We start from the raw sequence: 19,659 nt of genomic DNA, 5'->3' as shown, positions 1-19,659 counted from the left end.
GGACTGGTACATTTTGGTATTGGTAGATACTTTTTCTGGATGGCCAGAAGTTTTTCCATGTTGCACCTACAAGCCAAGGGAAATCTCAAAAGTTTTGCTGAAATTAATATTTAATAGCACTGGAACTAAGTCTTTTAAGTCTTAAAAGGTACATCATTATCAAGACATCATTGAGACTAGACTGACATGTACATTCTTTCCAACCAGGAGATCCAGTGTGCATCAGAGCCTGAATTTTGGACCAATCCAGGAGAAATGTAAGGGACGGAATCAGGTTCTTCTGGTAAACTACACCACACTCAAGGGAGAAGGAATCAAGCACTGGGTTCGTCACACACAGGTAAAACCACAGATCACGTGGATTGATGGAAAATCCTTTAAGAATGAAAATATGAAAGAAACCCTATGGATGTTGTGTGGACTCTCACATGGAGGTTGGGGGGAATCCCCCCAGGGGCTGTGGGGGACCCTCACATGGAGTCTGTGGGGAGCCCCCTCACACAGAGCCATGTGTGGGACCTTCCCTCACACAGAACGATGTGTGGGACCTTCCCTCACACAGAGCGATGTGTGGGACCTTCCCTCACACAGAACGATGTATGGGACCTTCCCTCACACAGAGCGATGTATGGGACCTTCCCTCACACAGAGCGATGTGTGGGACCTTCCCTCACACAGAGCCATGTGTGGGACCTTCCCTCACACAGAGCGATGTGTGGGACCTTCCCTCACACAGAACGATGTATGGGACCTTCCCTCACACAGAGCGATGTGTGGGACCTTCCCTCACACGATGCTTGTGGGGACCTTCCCTCACATGGAGTCTGTGGGAATCAACCTGCACACGGAGCCTGTGGGGACCCTCACATGGAGTCTGTAGGGAGCCCCCTCACACAGAGCAATGTGTGGGACTTTCGCTCACACAGAGCGATGTGTGGGACCTTCCCTCACATAGATCCTGTGGGGACCCTCACATGGAGTCTGTGGGGAGCCCCCTCACACAGAGCGATGTGTGGGGCCTTCCCTCACATGGAGTCTGTGGGGACTCCCCTCACACGATGCTAGTGGGGACCCCCGCACACGGACCCTGTGGGGACCCCTCACACAGAGCGATCTGTGTGACCTTCCCTCACACGGAGCCTGTGGGGACCCCCTCACACGGAGCCTGTGGGGACTCCCCTCACACGGACCCTGTGGGGACTCCCTTCACACGGAGCCTGTGGGGACTCCCCTCACACGGACCCTGTGGGGACTCCCTTCACACGGAGCCTGTGGGGACCCCCTCACACGGAGCCTGTGGGTACTGGTGTCCCGCGGAGCTTCGCGGGCTCCGTGCGCGGAGCGGGCCCGGCCGTGCGGGAGGCTCCCGTCGCGCGAGGGCGCTGCCCACCCGTGCGCTCCGGTTTCCCCGCAGCGCGGCCATGGCGGGCGCGGCGCGGCGCGGGGGTAGCGCTGTGTGCCGCTCCCGGGACCCCGCCGTGTACCGCTCCCGGGACCCGGTCCGCAACTTGCGCCTACGGTGAGCGCCTGCCCGGGCCCGGCCCGGTTCCGCCGGCGCGCACAACCCTGACGCTCCGCTCCTTCCCCGCAGGGTCCGTATCCAGCGGGTCGCGCCGGCCGGGCCTCTCCTGCCGCGGGCGCCGCTGTCGCCGCTCGCCAGCCCCGAGCGCACAGGCCGGGCCGATCGCACCGCCAGTGCGGGAGCGGTGCCGCTGCGGGTCACCGCGGCCTCTCGCGCCGGAGCCCAGAGACCCCCGGAGGATGAGGAGGAGGTGGCCGAGGTGGGGTGGCAGGAGAAACTCTTCAGCCAGGTGGGTGCACGGTGAGGGGGCGGGAGGGACTTCGCGTAATGGGTCAGATCGGAGGGGATCACTGGGGTCATCCAGTCCGACTCCCCTGCTCCGGCACGGACTCAAGAGCACGCTGCTCAGGCTCATGTCCAACAGGCTTTGGAATACCTCTGGTGATGGGGACTCCACGCACTCTCTGGACAGTGCTTGGTCACCGCGCAGGGAAGAAGTTCTTCCTCGTTTTCAGGCGGAACTTTCTGGGCATCAGTTCCTGCCCGTTCCACTTGTTCCATTGCTGGTCCTTACGGAGCAGACAGAGCCTGATCCATGCTCTGACCCCTTTGATACTGACAGAAACTGACAGACGGGGATGAGGTACCCTCTCAATGTCTCTTCTTGAGGCTGAACAGCCCCAGTTCCCTCAGCTTTTCATTGTAAGAAAGGTGCTCCTTGATGAACTTTCTCACCCTCTGCTGAACCTGCTCCAGGAGCTTCATGTGTCTCCTGTCCTGTCCAGAGCTGGCTTGGGGGAGATTCCTGACACCCCCTTTTCTGCACCTCACTGTGGGGTTCCTTGTTTCAGGGTGAGCTACTGTGCCCAATGCTTTCCCGGTGGGCATTGGTGGTGCTGCTGGCTGCCACATGCCTGAGCAGTGTTGGAGCTGCTCTGGAGCTTGTGTTATTTGTTGGGATCCCCAAAGGGTCTTGTCTCTGGGGTGGCTTTGGTAAAAAGCTGAAAAATGTTTGTGGCTTTGCCAAAGCTGGTGAAAGGCAGCTGTTGTTGCTTTACCTGTGGCGCTGTCAGTTTGAGGTGGATCTGTACCGGAGTGAGTCAGCCTGCCAGACTCCCCTGGACTGGCAGTACCATGAGGAGATCCAGAAGCTAGAGAAGGCTGGAGGTCGGAAGAACTGTCGCATCTTCACCTACACTGACCACGACCGATTCACCGACCTAGAGGAGGTACCAGCTCTTAGTTACTCAGTGTCTGTCAAAACTTCCAGTCCTACTGGAGAGGGAACATTTCTTGATTCTAAGCCAGGCAGATACCCTGAGTGCAGGAGAATACACTGCTGGAAAGGAGTTTCCCCTGGTGCCCCAGACCTGGGGTGGGATGTCCCTGGTTCAGAGCAGTGGTTGGGACAGCCAGAGGGACTTGGCTCTGTAGGAAGCTTGCTGAGTGGAGTGAGCTGTATTTTGCCACCAGAATAGTGAAGGAATTCTGCAGTCATTTAGCAATTTGTCCTTGCATGTGGTTGTGTGCATACCTGTTCTCTCCTCTAAGAGGAGAGCTGTGTTTGGGAAAGATGTCCAGTTAAGCTAGTTCCTGTCTGTTCTTCCAGCTCTGCCAGAAGGTAACTGACTTGGATAATGAAGCACCATCATATCTGGTTGAGAGGATGGCCAACGTGAGGAGGAGAAGACAGGACCGTAGACCTGTGTGAGTTCCAGCTCAACAGGCTTGGAGCTTGTTCATGCGGGTTTTGTGGTTCTGGTGCCCCAGCTGTGGATCAGCCTGGTCCATGGGAGCTGGTGGCTTGTTCTGTGTCACACATGTAATCCAGCACTGTGACTCCTCATCATGGTGGGTTTGGTGCTGCTGAGGTGAGCTGTGACTGGTGCTGTTCTCTTGTTGACAGAGAAGCAAGTTCTCTGAAGTCAAAAATCATCACCTGGGAACCTTCAGAAGAATTTATAAAGAACAATCATGTAATTAACACACCTGTCCAGACCATGTACATCATGGGGGACTTGGGACCTTATGGGAAGTAAGTAAAATCCTGAAGTGATCATAATTTCCCAAAAGAAAATCCGTCTTCCCTCCTTACTCAAAACTCCTGTTTCTTTCATTACTTGAGGGGGGAGAATTCCAAGAGCTCAGTAACAGGGGCTGCAATTTCTTTCTGCCTCTTTCTTCTGTTGGGAGGCAGCTGAGTGTATACCTCCAAAAGGCTTCTAAACCAGTGTAGGAATGTGTGTATATGTTCGCTTTTGTACCCCCAAGTTCCTTTACCGGCTCTGCTGTTCCAGAGCACAAGAGTATCAGTGTTCTCTGTTTAGACTCTGTTTTCCTGGTGTCCTCCTTCAGGCTTGGTCACAAGGAGTATGAAAATGTGCTTTGCACAATCAAGGTGGATGGCAATGGGGTGATCACAGTGAAGCCTGACTTCACTGGCACCAAAGGAGCCTACCGGTGAGTGGGACAGGGCTGGGACATGTCCTGGGGCTGGGGGCTCAAATTGCTGTTTCCTGGTTACCCTTCGGGCAGGGGATCAGCACTTAAACTGAGAAATATTTCATTTATTTTAGAGATTTCTAAGAAAATATTATTGTGTGCTTATGCTCAGTGTCACTGTGTGTGTGCTGTGTGGGGCTTTGGCACAAGTCCCTAGGGATGCAGGTTATCTATCATGGAATCATGGAATAGTTTGGGTTGGAAGAGACCTTAAAGCCCATCTCGTTCCACCCCCACCATGGGCAGTGACAAATTCTACTATCCCAGGTTGCTCCAAGCCCTGTCCAACCTGGCCTTAGGCACTTCCAGGGATGGGGTAGCCACAGCTGCTCTGGGCAACCTTTGCCAGGGGCTCACTACCCTCAGAGGGAAGAATTCCTTCCCAATACCCATCTAACCCTACCCTCCGTCAGTTTGAAGCCATTCCCCCTTCTTCTATCACTACATCCCTTGTAAAATTATGCATATGGTGGATGCAAGTAAGTCTTCCATTTTGAGGGAATGATGCTGGCGGGCACTTGGAAGTGAGGAGAGGGCTGTGAGTGCCCTTGTCTCACTGCACAGGCTGGGTAGAGGGGACACTGCTGGGTCAGGAGGGCCCCATTGATACCTGTGGCTATTCTCTGCATAATGGGGGAGTTTTTCCCATGTGTTTTGGGACTCTGCAGGATCGAGCTGGATGGAGAGAAGCGAGAGGTGTGGGAATACACTATTGAGAATGCATCTGCCCAGGTGAAGCCAGAGGAGGAGGAGCGTGAGCAGCGTGTGTTCAGAGAAGTGAGTACTGGCCACGGAGCATATTCACGAGTTCTGAGTAACAGAAGCAGCTAGGAATCATCATGGAGATGTAACTGCTGGTGCTCTGCACACCTGAAGTGACAAAATGCCACTGCCCTAAGCTTCATCATGCTCAGGGATCTGAGAACTACAGCAAATATTCCCTGCTTCATCCCTTATTCCTCAAAGAGCCCTTGTCTGTAGTTAGCCTGCCCCTGGCTGCAGTGCTTTAGGGAGTGAGAACTGATGCAAGAAACCACCCAATTTTGTGCCTTTCTAGTGTCACCTGCCAGTGTTTTTCCTTCCCTTTTGAGCAGTGGGCAAACCCTTTCCTTTATCTTCCTCTTGCTGCCTGTATATTTATTAAATTATGTCTTCTTACCTGTAATGTCCCAGGATATTGGGATCGCATTTCACATCTCGATTTTTCTGAATTGCTTTTTTGTCTCTTGACAGTTTATGAAAGTACTTTTTGGTTTAGATTTTTATTTGTGCATTTCCTTGCTGGTTTTGTGGTCACCACGGGAATAATGATTTCATTACACTGATCTCTGCTTGGCCATTTCCTTGGAATAGTTTGTACCTGTGTTTTTCAGGTATCATTTAAGATCTGACTCTTCAGTTTCTTTTCCCTTAGAGATGGTCTTGGAGAACCAAAGCTGAAGTTCTGTGCAGTGTTAGCAGTTATGCATCATTGTTCTATTATATACTTATATTCCCCATATTTGCTGTAACAACCCCACATGTGCTAAGCCTGGTAGTGATTTGAGTTTAAATTATATACAGTTTAAGTTTTGCAGTACATAACAGCAGATATAATCAAAATGCCACTTTTTTTTTGTTGTTGTGTGTGTTCCCAGCTGTACGGGCGGCACAGGGATTACCTCAGTGGGCTCGTGGGCTCAGACTTTGAAATGGTGAGTGCAGAGGCACTGGCAGGGACTGAAGCTCTGTTGTCTCTGGGTTGCCTGGCTCAGGGTTGCCACTTGCAGCTCAGTCTCCAAAGACTGCTTTGCTCTGGAGGGGGGTGGGCAGCTTTTACCTCGTGGCTTCAAACAGAAAATTGGGTCAGAGGGGACAAGTGGCAGTGGATTTGGGGTCTGCAGAAATCCATCCTGCCCGTGCAGAGCCTGCTGAACACTACAGCCTCTGTGAGGCTGCATGCTATGCTTCAAGGCCTGTGATTGTAGTACTCTGAGAAGGAAGGAGAGTTTATGTCTTTAGGGGCAGTGATTGCTGTTAACTTCTCCAATGTCAAACAGCTCTCTGTGTGCCACTTTGTGCAAGTAAGCAGCCCCTCTCACACTCAGATTCATGAAGTTTCCATTCTCACTTGAATTATCCAAACTGCAGTGTTTTTTTGCTCAAATATTGTTTGCTAATATATTGAATACAAATCAGTGAAATGCAATACAAAGCAGTGAAAGTTGTGTTTTCCAGTACTGATCTTTTCCAGACACTGATAGAGTGTCTCAGTGCTCCCCCCTGCTCCCTCATCTTGGGCAAATGCAGGAAAATGACAGAAGCAGGACTGTAATTTCTGCAAGTGACTTCTCACTGTGTGTTATATCGATCTTCACATCTGTAAGAGACCTATTTACAGAACAGTAAATTCCTGCAGGCTGGGATTTGGTCTCTTTAGAGCCTCTTTCCAGGGGGACTGTTCACTTCTGGAAGTGGTAGGACAAATCATGCCTCCTCCCTGGCCAGAAAAGTAAACCATTCATGTCTGAAAATCCATAAAATACATGTGTGAGATGCTGTTGGGAAAGAATTGTTGAGGTTTCACGAGTGTTGAGCTCTTTATGTTGTTTATCCGCTAATTTTTCCAGCCTCTTCCTGGTACTCTGAGACTTTTCATGAATGGAGAAATAGGTGAGTCCTTATTCTAAACAGTAATAGGGGCAAATGTGGGCATGCTGGGATGGCTGAGGGTGTGATCCAAGGATTCTGGAATCCCTAGATTCAAGAGGCCCTAGAATCCCTTACTTCCTCCTTCTCCTCCCTGTTTCCTGCAGACTAATCCCTTGAGAGACATTTACAGATTGGAGGTTACAAATGCTGTAGCTGTTCTAAGAAGGTCTAGATCTGAAAAAAGGAGAGCAGATTGCTGTAATCTCTATTAACTTCCCAAAGAAACCAATTAAATGTGTGAATTCCGTCATCTGGTTAGTGGTACAGGAACAGGGCTAGTCTGGAGAAGGAATCTTCTCTGCAGGTCATCTCCTGTTACTTTGAAGACTTTTCCCAGCTTCCAGCAATAACTGATTTTCCTTGAGGTTATTGGTGGTGGCTCTTCCAAAAATTTACAGTGAATGCTGGAAGAATTTGTGTGGAATCAAACAGCTGAAGTTCATCCTTTCTTCTCAGTTTCAGCTCAAGGCTATGAGTATGACAACCTTTACGTACATTTCTTCCTGGAGCTGCCTAACCGTGAGTATTCACATTCCCAGCCACATCACAGCAGCTTAAGAGATGAAACAGGCTTTGGCTGGTCCATTAGACCAGCTCTGCTGGGAATCAGCAAAAATTAATGTTGGGGCTGGGATCTAGTTAGAATCCTCCAGAGCTAAAATGGCAGAACTCAGCTCAGGCTGGGACATAGAGGAGGTGGTGACCAGTCTGTCCAAACTTCATTCCTTATCTTGCAGAGAACAGTCTTCCTGTGTTCCCCACCACAGTGACCTTGTCTGATTTCATCATGTTGCCATCATGTTTTGTGCTGATATTAGCATATTAAATTTTGATGGATGAATAAGTCTCCCAGCACTTACCTGCATACCCTCCTGCATGTTTAGTTCTCCTGAAGCTATGGCTCTGGCTCCCCTATCTGGATATATGTGTCAAGATACCACTTCTGCTACTCTGTACATTTAGATAAGGCTCTACATTTCTCCTGATGTGAGTTGAGCTTTTCATGGACAATTCAGGGTGTTCTAAAGAGCAGTGCCTAGAGCAGGGAAAAGTCATATGAGGAACAGCTGAGACAGCTGGAGGGGCTCAGTCTGGAGAAGAAGAGCCCCAGGGGGAGCCTTCTCACTCTCTACAACTCCCTGACAGGAGGGTGCAGCCAGGTGGGGGTCAGGCACTGCTCTCAGACAAGTAACAGGACAAGAGGAAACGGCCTCAAGTTGTACCAGGGGAGGTTCAGGTTGGACACGAGGAAGAATTTCTCTGTGGAAAGGGTGGTCAGGCATTGGAAGGAACTGCCCAGAGCAGTGGTGGAGTTGCCATCCCTGGAGGTGTCTGAGGAATGACTGGATGTGGCACTCAATGATCTGGCCTGGTTGACAAGGTGAGGATGGGTCACAGGTTGGATTAGATGATATTGGAGGGCTTTTCCAACCTTAATGATTCTGTGATTCTGTGAATGCCAGGGTGGGTGATGTTACTTTTCACCCAAGTCATCAGGGACTGACATTCTCCTTTGAGCTGCTCTGGTTTGTGAGTTTGGCCTCACCCCAAGCCTTCATCTTCTCCTGTTTCCCCCAGAGTGGTCAAGCTCCCCGTTCCAGCAGCTCTCAGGAGTGACGCAGACCTGTGCCACCAAAAGAGTGGGGAGGGTAAGGACACTTGCTGACCTGCAGAGCAATTTGAACAGGCAGTCTCTGGAGTAGAACATTTGTAACAAACTACGGATATATTCAGCAAAGGTCCTGAGTTGAGGGTTCTTTTCAAGATCAGAGCATGTTTGGGATTCTCCTTATTCTAATTATAGTTGTAATTTTTTCGAGGGGCCACCATCTCCAAATAAAACTAGACCAAATAAAACTACTTCCAAGCAGTTTCTGGAACCTCACCTTTTTATTAATTCTTGTTGACTGATTGCCTTTGGAGCTCTGATTTTTGTGTTCTCCAATGCTCTGAGCTAACCAAGCATTGTTCCAGCTTGCTTGGGGCAGGAATGTGCTGAGACTCTACAGTGACTTTGAACTTTTTCAGCTTTTTAATGTATTTTATATGTTTTCATATTACAAAAATAATTATCATACAACATTTCAGTAATACTGTTGTTTAAGGTACTGTGCTTGGCTGGCTCCTATAAAATTTGAGGATGCCCTGTAGTTATGACAGTTTTCACTTGAGGTGTGTCACTCCCCTTTTATTATTTTCAACATCCTGTTCCATTGACACGGCTCTAGGGAGTGTATGCAGGTCCACGCTGCACTCACGTGTTTGTTAGTGGGATGAAATTGATATTTTTGGGCAGCATCACCTGCTTTCTACCATTTATTCCTTTCTCCCAGCTTTCTATGCCCTCTGCAATGCTGGTGATGAAGTCTTTTGTCCAGGAGTCTGATCTCTGCTCTGTTCTTTCTCTAGGAGAATGTGGCATATTTCTGCTACCCCTTCACTGTGGAGATGTTTTACACCCAAGAAGATGAAGGTGTGTTTCTTTGTTACTCTGAAATCCTTTCGTCCCACTGTAGCCATCGTGCTGTCTGTCCTGTTGGAGGTGAAAGGACAGAGGGAAATGTTTCTGGTTCAACAGAAGTTCACCCTGTCACCATGCAGCCCTTGGACACATCTTGTGTTTGCCCTGCCCAGGAATCCATTAGCATTTTTATGGAATCGTTGATGTTGCCCTGTTTCCAGGCTGTAGACAGCTTTATCTGGTTGGAAAACTACTTGGATCTTGGCTTGTCTCTTTAAACCTGGCATGCAGGGCTGTGTTGCTGTGCCTGGTGTGCTGCACAGAGCCCTGGGATGCTGCAGCTGGAGAACCAGGCAGCTTTTTTTATACACAACTAAAACTCTGTGCTGAGTCTTACATTTGTAGACACGCTCAGTGACCTGTATAATCCCTAGATAGTTCATGTCACTTTGAAACTTCAGCTCTATTTTAAGCTGGGCTTCTTTGCTGCTTGTTCCCGCTGCTTCCTCACCAATCCTATTGCTCTGTGGATACAATTGCTAAGGACAGCACTGTGGCATGCCTTGCCACTTGAATCCAAAGTACACTTTGGATCTGGGTATTCAACCAACACTAATGAATTTTCAGACTAGAGGAAGCACAATGAGTTTGTTTCACTGTGGAAAAAATAAATGCTTGGAGAGATATATTCAAGTTAATATTCCCCCAATAGCAGTGGGAAAGGTCAGAGATGAACAGGTTCTGCTGTTTGGCTTCAGATCATTCACAAAATATTGTCTTGTCTTCTCAAAGATAATTGACAGCCCAGTCTGGACTTGCCCTTAAAGAATTTTCCACAATTTTTATCATCAGTAATTCTGTTTTCAGCTTCAAATCTGAGGGTTCAACTTTTACAGGGAAAACTAATCAACCATAAATCTTTGTTAGTCATTGTAGAAGAAATACAGAAAGGACTGTGGTGGAAAGATGCTGGAGTGTGTTCAGAGAGGGAGCAGAACTGGGGAAGGATCTGGAGCACAAGGAATACCTGAGGAAGCTGGGTGGACTCAGCGAGGAGAAAAGGAGGTTCAGGGAGGGCCTTCTCACTCTCTACAGTTCCCTGACAGGAGGGTAGAGCCAGCTGGAGGTTGGGCTCTACTCCTAGAGAACGAAGGGCAGGACAAGAGGAAACCTCAAGTTGCTGCAGGGGAGGTTCAGGCTGGACACTAGGAGGGGTTTCCTCACAGAATGGGTGTCAGGCACTAAAAGGGGCTGCCCAGGGAGGTGATGGATTCCTCACCTCTGGAGGTGTCCAGGGTATGACTGGAGGTGGCACTCAATGCTCTGGGCTGGGTGACAAGGTCACAGGTTGGACTCGATGATCTTGGAGGTCTTTTCCAAGCTAAATGATTCTCTGATTCTTTGGCTTCCTACTAGTGGTATTGGGCATTTAGCATTCTTTCTCTCAATGATAATCTCTTTCCCAAAGCTGTGACCTGCTTCCCATCTTGCAGACAGTCTCCCTCAGTGGCCTGTTCTCTACTTTGAGGTCCTATCCCTGGATTTCTGGCAGAGGTATCGTGTGGAAGGATATGGGTCCTTGGTGCTGCCAGCATCTCCAGGTAAAGCATCCTTGGGACATTGTGTTAATTGTCTGGAAGAATGAGTTGAGTGGTTCTCTTGGGAAGTGATTCAGCCAGTCCCAGGGATTTGGTGTACTGAAGGGAGCAGTCAGCTGTCTGGGGTGCAGCAAAGAAGGATGTGAGACGCATCTTGAGCTGCTGTCCTTGATATCCTTTGATACTGCCATCACAACATCTGGTGTGATAAAGCTCTGGGGTGATGCTGTGCATCCATCTTTACAATGGCATTAACCCTCTGTGTCCCACGTGGGATCTGGGCGTGACCCCTGTGTGTTATGAGGAGATACTACTATTGGGCAGAGGGTACTTTCAGCATTGGCTGTGTGACTAGAATGGGCTGACTCAAGGGAACATGCTTTTAGAACATTTCTGATACTGTGCAGTGTTTCCATTTCTAGACAGCTCTGGATTGGGTCAGCATGTATCCACCTGCCTTTGCTGTCCTCTGTGACTGAATAAATCACAGGTCACAGCAGCTAAGCTGTCTTCTTGTCCTGGGCCAGGTGTCCACATGCTCACCATCCCTACCTGGCGTCCTGTGGATCTGGGAACTGTTGCTGAAATGAGGAGGTTTTTCATTGGGGGATCTCCTGAGCTGGAGGACTTAACCTACATCCGGATACCATCGACCTTCAAGGTGGGCTCAGCTGCAGAGTAGCCTCTTGCCAGGACATGGTGCATTTTGCTCTTGGGTTCAGGTGTCCATGGTCAGCCTGGACCAGATTTGAACAAGGATGAGCTGCTGGTCCTGCCAGTCTCACTGAAGAAATGTCTCCTCTGTGAGTCTTGTGTTCCTCAACAGAGGAATGAGCAAACACTGAGGCAGAGCTGTGTCTTCTGAGGGGTGAGCAGCTTAGAGAAGTAGGGGAGCATGGACCAAAGCCTTGGCTTACTCCTGCCTATAAAGTGTTTGTCAGGTCAGCATTTGGTACCAGCTGTAGACTTCTCCTGGATTTCTGTGAGGAATTTGGGCTGTACTGTGCCTGGAACAGCTTCCAGAAGCAAGAAGCTGATGGGTGTGAGGCAGGTAGAAACTTCATGTTCTTCAGAAAGTTGCAGAGGTGGCTGCTGGTGTAATGAGCAGGGTGATGTTAGTGGCAGCTTTGTGTGGCAACAAGCCCTGATGCAGTTGCTGAAACCCTGCCCCAGCACTGCACTGTCAGCTTGCAAGTGTTTAGGTCCTGCCCTCAACACAGCCTGGAACTACGTGCCCTTCTTTCCAACCTTGCAGAGAAAGGAAGACTGTACCCACAGGAGTTTGTGCTCTGGTGGAACACACTTGTTTTCACTGTGGGGTTACTCTAACCTGTGCCATCCCTGCAGGGAAAGCGCTTGAGCCGCTTTGGTTTCCGGACAAAGACCACAGGGAGTGTCACGTTCCGGCTCTATTGCCTGCAGCAGTCCAAGTGAGTGCAGCAAAGGGAGTATAAGCTCCATAAACTCCATCTCCTGTGCTGGTTTTGGCAGCCCTGACCTGCTGGTGTGCTTCTGTGCAGAGCCTTTCTGGAGAACAGTGCCCTGAGACAGCGCATGCAGAGTGTACTGGACCGACTGGGAGGCTTCAGCCAGCAGAGCTCTGTCTACAATGTTTTGGGTAGGCCCTTCAGTGTCATTCTGTCTTGGTGAGCTTTGGCTCCCTTTTTACAGAGTGGGCTGGATATTTCAGGATAATCCATTACTGTGGGAGTAATTCCCCTCCCTGTGAGCTCTGAGTCTGTGGCAGAGGTTAAATGTTCTGCTCTGGGCTGGAAACTTCAGGAGGCATCAGCTCTGAGCAGGCAGGAGGGGTAATCACTTTGTGAGGGCACAGCCTGGGCTGGGCTGTCCAGTCTTGCCTGGCACTGGGCAGAGCTGGTGGCACTAAAGCACAGACTCTGTGTCTGATTCCATTGTGTACAGAAATCAGAGAGTGGCAGGTAGAGCAGCACCAGGTGTTTTGGTGGTGTAACCTATTCATAGGAGGTGGGATCCTGCACCAGGAGAGATGATGTTCACTGAAAAGACACATCCCTCCCCTTCCCTGAGGCTGTCTTACGCATTCTTTTCCCCTATTTTTATTTCTGTCTGGCCTGCTGTCACCTCTGTGTTGTAGAGGCTTTCCAGCGGGCACGGCGCCGGATGCAGGAAGCGCGGGAGAGCCTTCCCCAGGACCTCATCAGCACTTCTGCCTCTGCTGTGCCCCAGCCCCTGGAGCCATGAGTGTCACCTCTGCTGATTGGAGCACTTGGCATCCTCCCTCCAACACAAGCTCCCACCCCTCAGCAGGAGTCCCAGTGTTGGTGCCTGGAAGCTTCAGAAGCCCTTCCTTTGTTGTTTTCCTTGGGTGGGAGAGGGAGCTTGTAAAACCTTGTAAGACCCAGGCCCAGAATTTGCATTTCCGCAAGTATCTGTGGAAGGAAACCTGTTTTTCAAGGCCCTTTGTTACCAAGCTCAAACAATACAACCAATTTTTCACATTTCTTCTGAAATACTGATATGGAACCTGTGAACCCTGTAACACCTTTTCAGGGATTGAAAATGAAGTCATGAGAAAAATTGAAATGACTTGGTAAATTTAGTTTTCTTCTTAGAGAAGAAAAGGTCAAGGCATGGATGCTGTTTGAGATGAATGAGTAGATAACCTCTTGAGAAATGCTGATAATTGTTGTTAGCTGTTGTGTGCAGGGCAATCAATAGTAAAATTAATCCATCCACCTCTACCTTAAGACTGATTCATTCCTAGAGAAAGAGAGCTCTCTGCCACATGTAATATATGAAATTAAAGCAAAGAAAGACAGATGGAGAACTGCACAAAAGGGTTACATTCTGCATTTCCTTCTGTGTGCCCATAAGGTCTGGCTCTGCAGTGGTGAGCAGGAGGTTTCTTTGTTCAGGAATACAATTGAAAACACACCTCACCTCAGAGCTTTGGCTGAGGCTGGAAGGTTTGCAGACAGTGAGAACAGTTTATAACATTTGCACAGCAGCTGAACTTTGAACTGTTCAAGCTGTTCATTTGAGGTTGATGTTTGTTGGTGGTTCGTTGTTGCATCTCTGATTGCAGAACACTGTGGTGCTTCCTGGGAAAGCTTGTGTTTACCCACTCTTTACCCACTTTCTTCTGTTCTTTTCTCAGTTTTTTCCCCCTATTTTTATTTCTGTCTCAAGTTCAGGGGAACATAGCTCCCTGCAGACTGACAGTGGCCAGGCATTCCTGGCCAGGCACAGGCCAGGAATTGCTGCAGATTCTTGGGGGTTCCAGAGTGGGTCTAGCAGTGAGACTCTGGGGTGTGTACATGGCTGGCAGCCCCCCAGCTCTGACTACACCAGCTACAGCAGCGTAGCTGGTTTCTCTGGGGCTTTGTCTGCTTATTCCTTTCAGCAAATTGGAGCTATGATGGTTTTTGAGAGCCAGCTGAACGTCCAGCTGAATGGGCGTCTGTCCGAGACTGGATCAAGCAGCTTCACCGGTGCTTTGGGCTTCGTGGGGGCAGGACTCAGCTCAAAGGCCCTCAGGGCCTTCCAGGGTCGAATTAAATGAGCTGTGCAAACAAAAGGGAATGGCAGGAATGATAGCTTTGTGGAGGAAAAGGCTGTGGGCAGTTGACAGAGCCTGCATGATGCAAATCAACACCCATTAGAAATTCCAGTGTAACAGAAAAAAACCTCCTAGAGATGAATCACTCACATGATTGGAACAGCTTCCCACCAAAGTCAGACTGCAGGAATGGGTTCTGGTCTCAATGGAGGAAGATTTGGGCTGTGATAACTCTGAACTGGAGACTTGTCAGGAAATCTCAAATGGCACTTCAGCTTGGCCCCATCCCAGGACTGGGGATGTGCACCAGGGGTTGCATCCTTCCTTTGTGAAGGATGCTGGGATGTTGGGATGTGTACCAGGAGGGTGTTTGAGAAGGACACTGGGATGTGCACAGGGAAGAATGTTGGGGAAGGCTGTTGGGATGTGCACCAGGAGGGGATTTTGGGGAGGACACTGGAATGTACATCAGGAGGGGTGCTTGGGAAGGACTCTGGGGTGTGAATCAAGAGGGATGTTTGGGAAGGATGGTGGGAGTGTGCACCAGAACAGGTATTTGGGAAGGATATTGGGATGTGCACTAAGACAGGGGGTTTGGGATGTGTGGAGCTGCCATCTCTGGGCAGGAGGAGCTGCAGCAGGACCATGTCCTACAGAGATTTGTGCTGCCCCTGGCTGTGTGGGGAGGGGAGGAGTATTTTATTTGCACCACGGGGTTTAAGTGGTCATTACTAAATCACTACTGGAGGTTGATTGTTGGATCAGTATGTTTAAATTTTAGCCACGGGATTGGAGTAGCAGAGGAAGGCTCCCAGCAGCAAAGGGAAGTTCTGGGCTGCTTTGCCTCTCACCCCCTGCTGCTGTTTTATTAATGCTCATTGTTCTCCCAAGGTGCAGCCCATGTTCTCTGCAGCTAATGCCAATATTTTAATGCATGGCAGAGTAAAGCTGACCTGAGCAAAATCCCACTTCATTGGATCAGTCAAGAAATAAGTGTCCGTGTGCCCTGTTCCTGCACTGAAATGATTGCTTTGGTTTGATTTAATATCCCTCGCTGCTTTGGGTCAAGGAAGTTTTTAAGTGAACCCTAGTGCCGTGTAGGCTGGAGATGCTTTCCTTTCTCTCTCATCTGTCAAAATAATTTTCTAGGGTAACACAGAGTATCAGAGAGGACTGACGGAATCAGACTTCTCTATAATTTATTCACAAGTTCTTGTACTTAAAATCATCTGACTTTCACAACAGTTGGCAGGATTTCTACAGTGCGTGAAAGTGAAACTTGTCTTGGAGGTGTGTGATTCCAGGTTGTTTCAAGCTTTCCAGATCTGAGAATGAGAGGATCAGCTTTTGGGAAGGTGGGTTTCCCATGACTTAATATGACCTTAGAAAGCCAGAAAGGTCAGGCTGAATATCAAGGTCTAATGCACAGATTTCTTCAGGCAGCATAACAGATGTTCATCTGTGAAAAATCTGAGAAATATTTTTCAACTTGTTCCTTACATAAAGACAAAGAATACAGATCATCCCTATCATATGTTTTCTTTTTTCTGTAGGAAATTTTCCTGTGCAGGGCATTGGCAGCTTGCGCCTGAGCGTGTTGTCAGGCTGCTGCTGGAGGCATGAGGAGGTGGAGAGAGCCCGTGATTCCTTTTAGGTGGTTGTTGTTTCTCTGGGGTGGTTTCTGTCCCACTCTGCCAGTCCCTGGGTGATCTTGTTCCCTCTGCTCATGTTCCGGTACCGGTGATACCGGGGGTACCGGTGATACCGGGGGTACTGGAGACCGATTCCGCAGGTTCTGGCTGGAGCCGCCAGAGGGAGCCGCGCCCCAGAGCCGCGCTCGGAGCCCCGGCCGGGCTCACCTTTGGGGGAAACCGGGCAGTGCGGGGGAAGCGGGGGGAAACCGGGGGGAAACCGGGCAGTGCGGGGGAACCGGGGGGAAACCGGGGGGAAACCGGGCAGTGCGCCGTTAGCAGGGTTGTGTGGGGCAAGCACGGGATAGTGCGGGTGCATGGTATATGGGACTGTGCGTAGTGAGCGGGGTGATGTGCGGGGTGAGCGGGGTGATGTGCGGGGTGTGCCGGCCAGTGAGGCGTGAGTGAGGCTGTACACAAGGTGAGCTGTGTTGGCCGGAACACCCGCGGGGAGACCCCCGGCATTTGCACCAGGTGTACCCCAGCACTGGGCATCCCAGGGATGACACGTGTCGGACTGTGGGAACTGCGAGCCGTGGCCCTGCGGCTGAATCCACTGGTCCCAGGAGAACCCGCAGGCCCCGGCTATGGGAGATCCCGCTCCTTTTTATCCCTGGCAACGGGGAGGGAGAGGGGTGTCTCCCCGACACTGCCAGTTTCCCCAAAAGCGGCAAACTGGCAGCATCTGTCTGAGCCCTGCTGGCACTTCTCTGCTCCCTGCGAGCCTGGTTTTGGGGTCCTCAGGGTAGGTCCCCCAACATACCCTGCTTGTGTCCAGGCTGGAGGTCAGAGCCAGCCCGTCTTGTTGGTGCCCCCAAACCTCGCTGTCTGCTGGACCCCCAGCACCACTGCCATGGCCCCAGGGACACCCAGGGACACCCTGCTCTTGGGGATGCCCTGCTGTGCATCTCTCCACACCCTTAAGAGCACCGTGATGTGATGTCCCACAGGTATGACCTCCCCAGGTGTGATCCCTCCCGATGTTATTCCCAGGTATGACTTATTCTTGCGGCCTCCCTAAGTGCGACCCCCCTCCAACGTGATGCCCCCAAGGGTGAGGTCCCCTGGGTGTGACCCTCACTGTGACACTTCATTTGCCCCCCGGCGCGACTCCCCGCCACCTCCGGCGACATCCTCTTGTAGCGGTGACCTTCCTAGCTGTGCGCCCCCCTCCCCCGGTCGGCTCCCCGCAGCTTGACCGGAGGTGCGAGCGTCCCCCTGCCAGCCCCCCCCACCCGCATCATGGCAGGGTCCCCCCGGTGTCCCCCCGCCCCGCTCGGCCCCGCTCCACGCATGCTCCGCGCCCGCCCCTCCCCGCGCTCTGCCCGTTCCCAGCGGCGGCGGCAGCGGGGCGAGGATGAAGGACCGGACCGGGGAGCTGCGCGCTGTGAGTGCGGGGCGCAGCCGGGGATGCGGGGGATACGGGGAGATGCGGGCAACCCTCTGCCCCCATCGGGGACCGCCCGAAGCCGTCTCGACCCCCCCCCTCACTGCGCAGGGGCCGCCCTGCCCTGAGCGGCGGCGGCGAGGGGGTTGGGCGGGGGCTGGGAGCAGAGGATGATCCCCCTGGATATCGCCGGGATGTCGGGGTAGGAGGGGAGGGGTCCCCCGGGCTGCGCCCCCCCGCACCGCCGCGGACCGCTCGGGTTCTCCCCGGCAACGGGCGGTGCGAGCGGCGATCTGAGCGGTACCGGGGGGCCGCGGGGGCGGGGCGGCATCTCCGCCGGCAGGGGCGGATGCAGACGGGGATTTGTACCGCCGCGGGGCGCGGGCAGGTGCCGTGCTCCCCCGGGCCCGTGCCCCGCCCGCCCCGCTCCCGTTTTGCATGTTCATCCTCCGGCGCAGCCGCTGCGGCGGGGCCGAGGAGCGCCTGCGGCCGCTGCACCGCGGTGACCCCAGCGCCGTGCCCCGGCTTGTCCGGGAGGCCTCGGGCTTCGTGTGTGCGTCTATAGCCGGTCGTGTGTCCCTCGGAGGCCCCGAGCCCCCCGCGGTCCCGGAGCGCGGGCGGTGGGAGGCGGCGGCTGCGCGCACGGAGCATCGGTGGAAGGCTCCGGTGCCCCCGCTGCCCGTGCCGGAGCCTCCTATTGCACCCTCGGGGCCGCGCTGCTGCTGCTGCCCACGCCTGGAGCCGAGCTCTGGGGACAGCAGTAGTGGCCGGAGGGGCAGAGCCCGAAATCCCGGAGTGCTGCTCCAGCCCCCGCCCCGTACCACCCCCCTGGTCCTCCCGCTAGTGCTTTTTCTTATTTGTATTTTTTAATTTTTTTTTTGGGGGGGATTTTTTTTTTTTTTAAATTACTTCACGGTTGGCGCTGCGGAGCTGCCTGGGATTGCAAGGGGGGGTCTGTCCCGTGGGGAGGACTCTGCCATAGAGTGAGGGACAGTGGGGACCACTGTGGGTGTCCAGTCTGGTCAGGCATCAGAGCTCCCACCAGGATCACTTGGCTGGGAGTTTGGTTTGGTTTGAAAAACGCCAGGAGGATAGAGCTGGGGTGATGCCAGCAAGGGGCTGAGGGGGTGGCTTTTGGGGTGATTGGGCAGCTCTGAATGCTCAGGGCTGACTGTAGATGCCCAGGGGTGGCTGTGGATTCTGGGAGAGGAAGAGACTCCCCCAAGAGCTGCCTCCCCACTCTGCCTGGAAAGCACCCAAACATGGGGCTCTGTCTCCACCACCAGCACAGGCTGTGAAATGGGATTGAAAAACAGGCTTTTTAATAATAATAGTAAAAAAGAAGCCTCGTGAATGTCCTTTTGGCAGCCGGCGCTGGCTGGGAAGTGATGCCGTGGATTATTTTAAAATTTCTCTGTTCCTTTAAATACGCCTTAAGAAAAATAAAATGTGTTTTTGCCTCATTCCTGCTGCTGCTCCTTATTCATCAGCCTCATGCTGAGGATGCAGCATTCTTCCCAGGGAAAAGGAATGCTTTTGAGCATCCAGTTGCCCCAAATACGAGTGGGTGCCCCTTGGCAGGACTGCAGTGAGTGAGGCAGCGTGGATTTACACCCTCAGTGGTGGCAGGCACCAGGGGAGGAGCAAGATGCTGCAGTGGACACAGAGTCAGGAGCGTTTGAACTTGTTTCCTCTCTGCTGCCTCATTAATAGCCAGGGCTGGTTCTTCCCATGTTAATACAGTATCTAAATTGTGCCAAGGATGATAAAGAAGAAGGATTAATAAAAAAAAGGGCTGGCATTGTTGGTGCAGAGGAGGGGATACAGGGCGGTCACTGCTCTACAGAACAGGAGCTCCATGTCTTAACAGGATTTTTTAAATGGTACTTGAAATTTAAAATGCTAATCCTGGCTCTTTTCTGAACCTCGGCTCTAGTTTGGATCAGACTTGCTGGATGGAGCTTGTTCAGTGCCCTTGTGGAAGTAGTGCCCTGAGGTCTGCTCTGAACCAGGGACAGGAAATTTAACCTACAGATGAAACATGTCCTCTTGTTGTGGAGGAGAGCAGCTGAGGATGGGCTGTGCAGGATGCCTTGGATGAGGCTGTGCAGAGCTTTGTTTACGGCTGCTTCTGTGCAGGTGTCACAGCCGTGGCTATGAGTGGTCTTTCCTGCCCATCTGGAGTGGGTCTGGAGCTGGTCCTGTTCCCCAGCACCCCCAGAAGCAGCCCTGATGACATGGTGTGTACATGCAGGATTGTGAGAGT

The 19,659-nt window shown here is 51.7% G+C and overlaps 2 protein-coding genes across 4 annotated transcripts in view; both read left to right on the top strand.

The window, feature by feature from the left end:
- Window positions 1–1,415: 1,415 nt before the first annotated feature.
- Window positions 1,416–19,659, top strand: part of MKS1 (MKS transition zone complex subunit 1) — a 28,132-nt gene continuing 9,888 nt past the window's right edge. Inside the window, exons 1-17 of one of the 2 annotated variants that reach the window (XM_005525983.3) lie at window positions 1,416–1,519; window positions 1,592–1,811; window positions 2,596–2,751; window positions 3,132–3,229; window positions 3,429–3,557; window positions 3,878–3,982; window positions 4,693–4,801; window positions 5,662–5,718; window positions 6,634–6,676; window positions 7,172–7,234; window positions 8,294–8,364; window positions 9,125–9,188; window positions 10,670–10,777; window positions 11,302–11,435; window positions 12,122–12,204; window positions 12,295–12,392; window positions 12,891–15,645. In XM_005525983.3, coding sequence (XP_005526040.1) covers window positions 1,422–1,519; window positions 1,592–1,811; window positions 2,596–2,751; window positions 3,132–3,229; window positions 3,429–3,557; window positions 3,878–3,982; window positions 4,693–4,801; window positions 5,662–5,718; window positions 6,634–6,676; window positions 7,172–7,234; window positions 8,294–8,364; window positions 9,125–9,188; window positions 10,670–10,777; window positions 11,302–11,435; window positions 12,122–12,204; window positions 12,295–12,392; window positions 12,891–12,997 — 1,743 coding nt within the window. In that variant the 5' untranslated portion in view covers window positions 1,416–1,421 and the 3' untranslated portion in view covers window positions 12,998–15,645. Of the gene's footprint in view, window positions 1,520–1,591; window positions 1,812–2,595; window positions 2,752–3,131; window positions 3,230–3,428; window positions 3,558–3,877; window positions 3,983–4,692; window positions 4,802–5,661; window positions 5,719–6,633; window positions 6,677–7,171; window positions 7,235–8,293; window positions 8,365–9,124; window positions 9,189–10,669; window positions 10,778–11,301; window positions 11,436–12,121; window positions 12,205–12,294; window positions 12,393–12,890; window positions 15,646–19,659 lie in introns of those variants that run through there. The other variant, XM_088066372.1, reaches the window with a different exon arrangement.
- The window catches only part of STX1A (syntaxin 1A), a 47,883-nt gene continuing 45,541 nt past the window's right edge, over window positions 17,318–19,659 (top strand). For both annotated transcript variants that reach the window (XR_015774459.1, XM_005525878.3), the window contains exon 1: window positions 17,318–17,393. Coding sequence is in view for 1 of the 2 variants with exons in the window: in XM_005525878.3 (XP_005525935.2) it covers window positions 17,364–17,393 (30 nt within the window). In the remaining variant the exon portion in view is untranslated. The remainder of the gene's footprint in view (window positions 17,394–19,659) is intronic.

The sequence above is a fragment of the Pseudopodoces humilis genome, chromosome 23 (genome assembly GCF_049639895.1).
Source record: "Pseudopodoces humilis isolate 2021_Gansu_Grassland_sample_001 chromosome 23, ASM4963989v1, whole genome shotgun sequence".
In the NCBI taxonomy this organism is placed as follows: domain Eukaryota; kingdom Metazoa; phylum Chordata; class Aves; order Passeriformes; family Paridae; genus Pseudopodoces; species Pseudopodoces humilis.
Note: the sequence above shows the minus strand (reverse complement) of the source record. Positions and strands in the feature narration are given on the sequence as shown.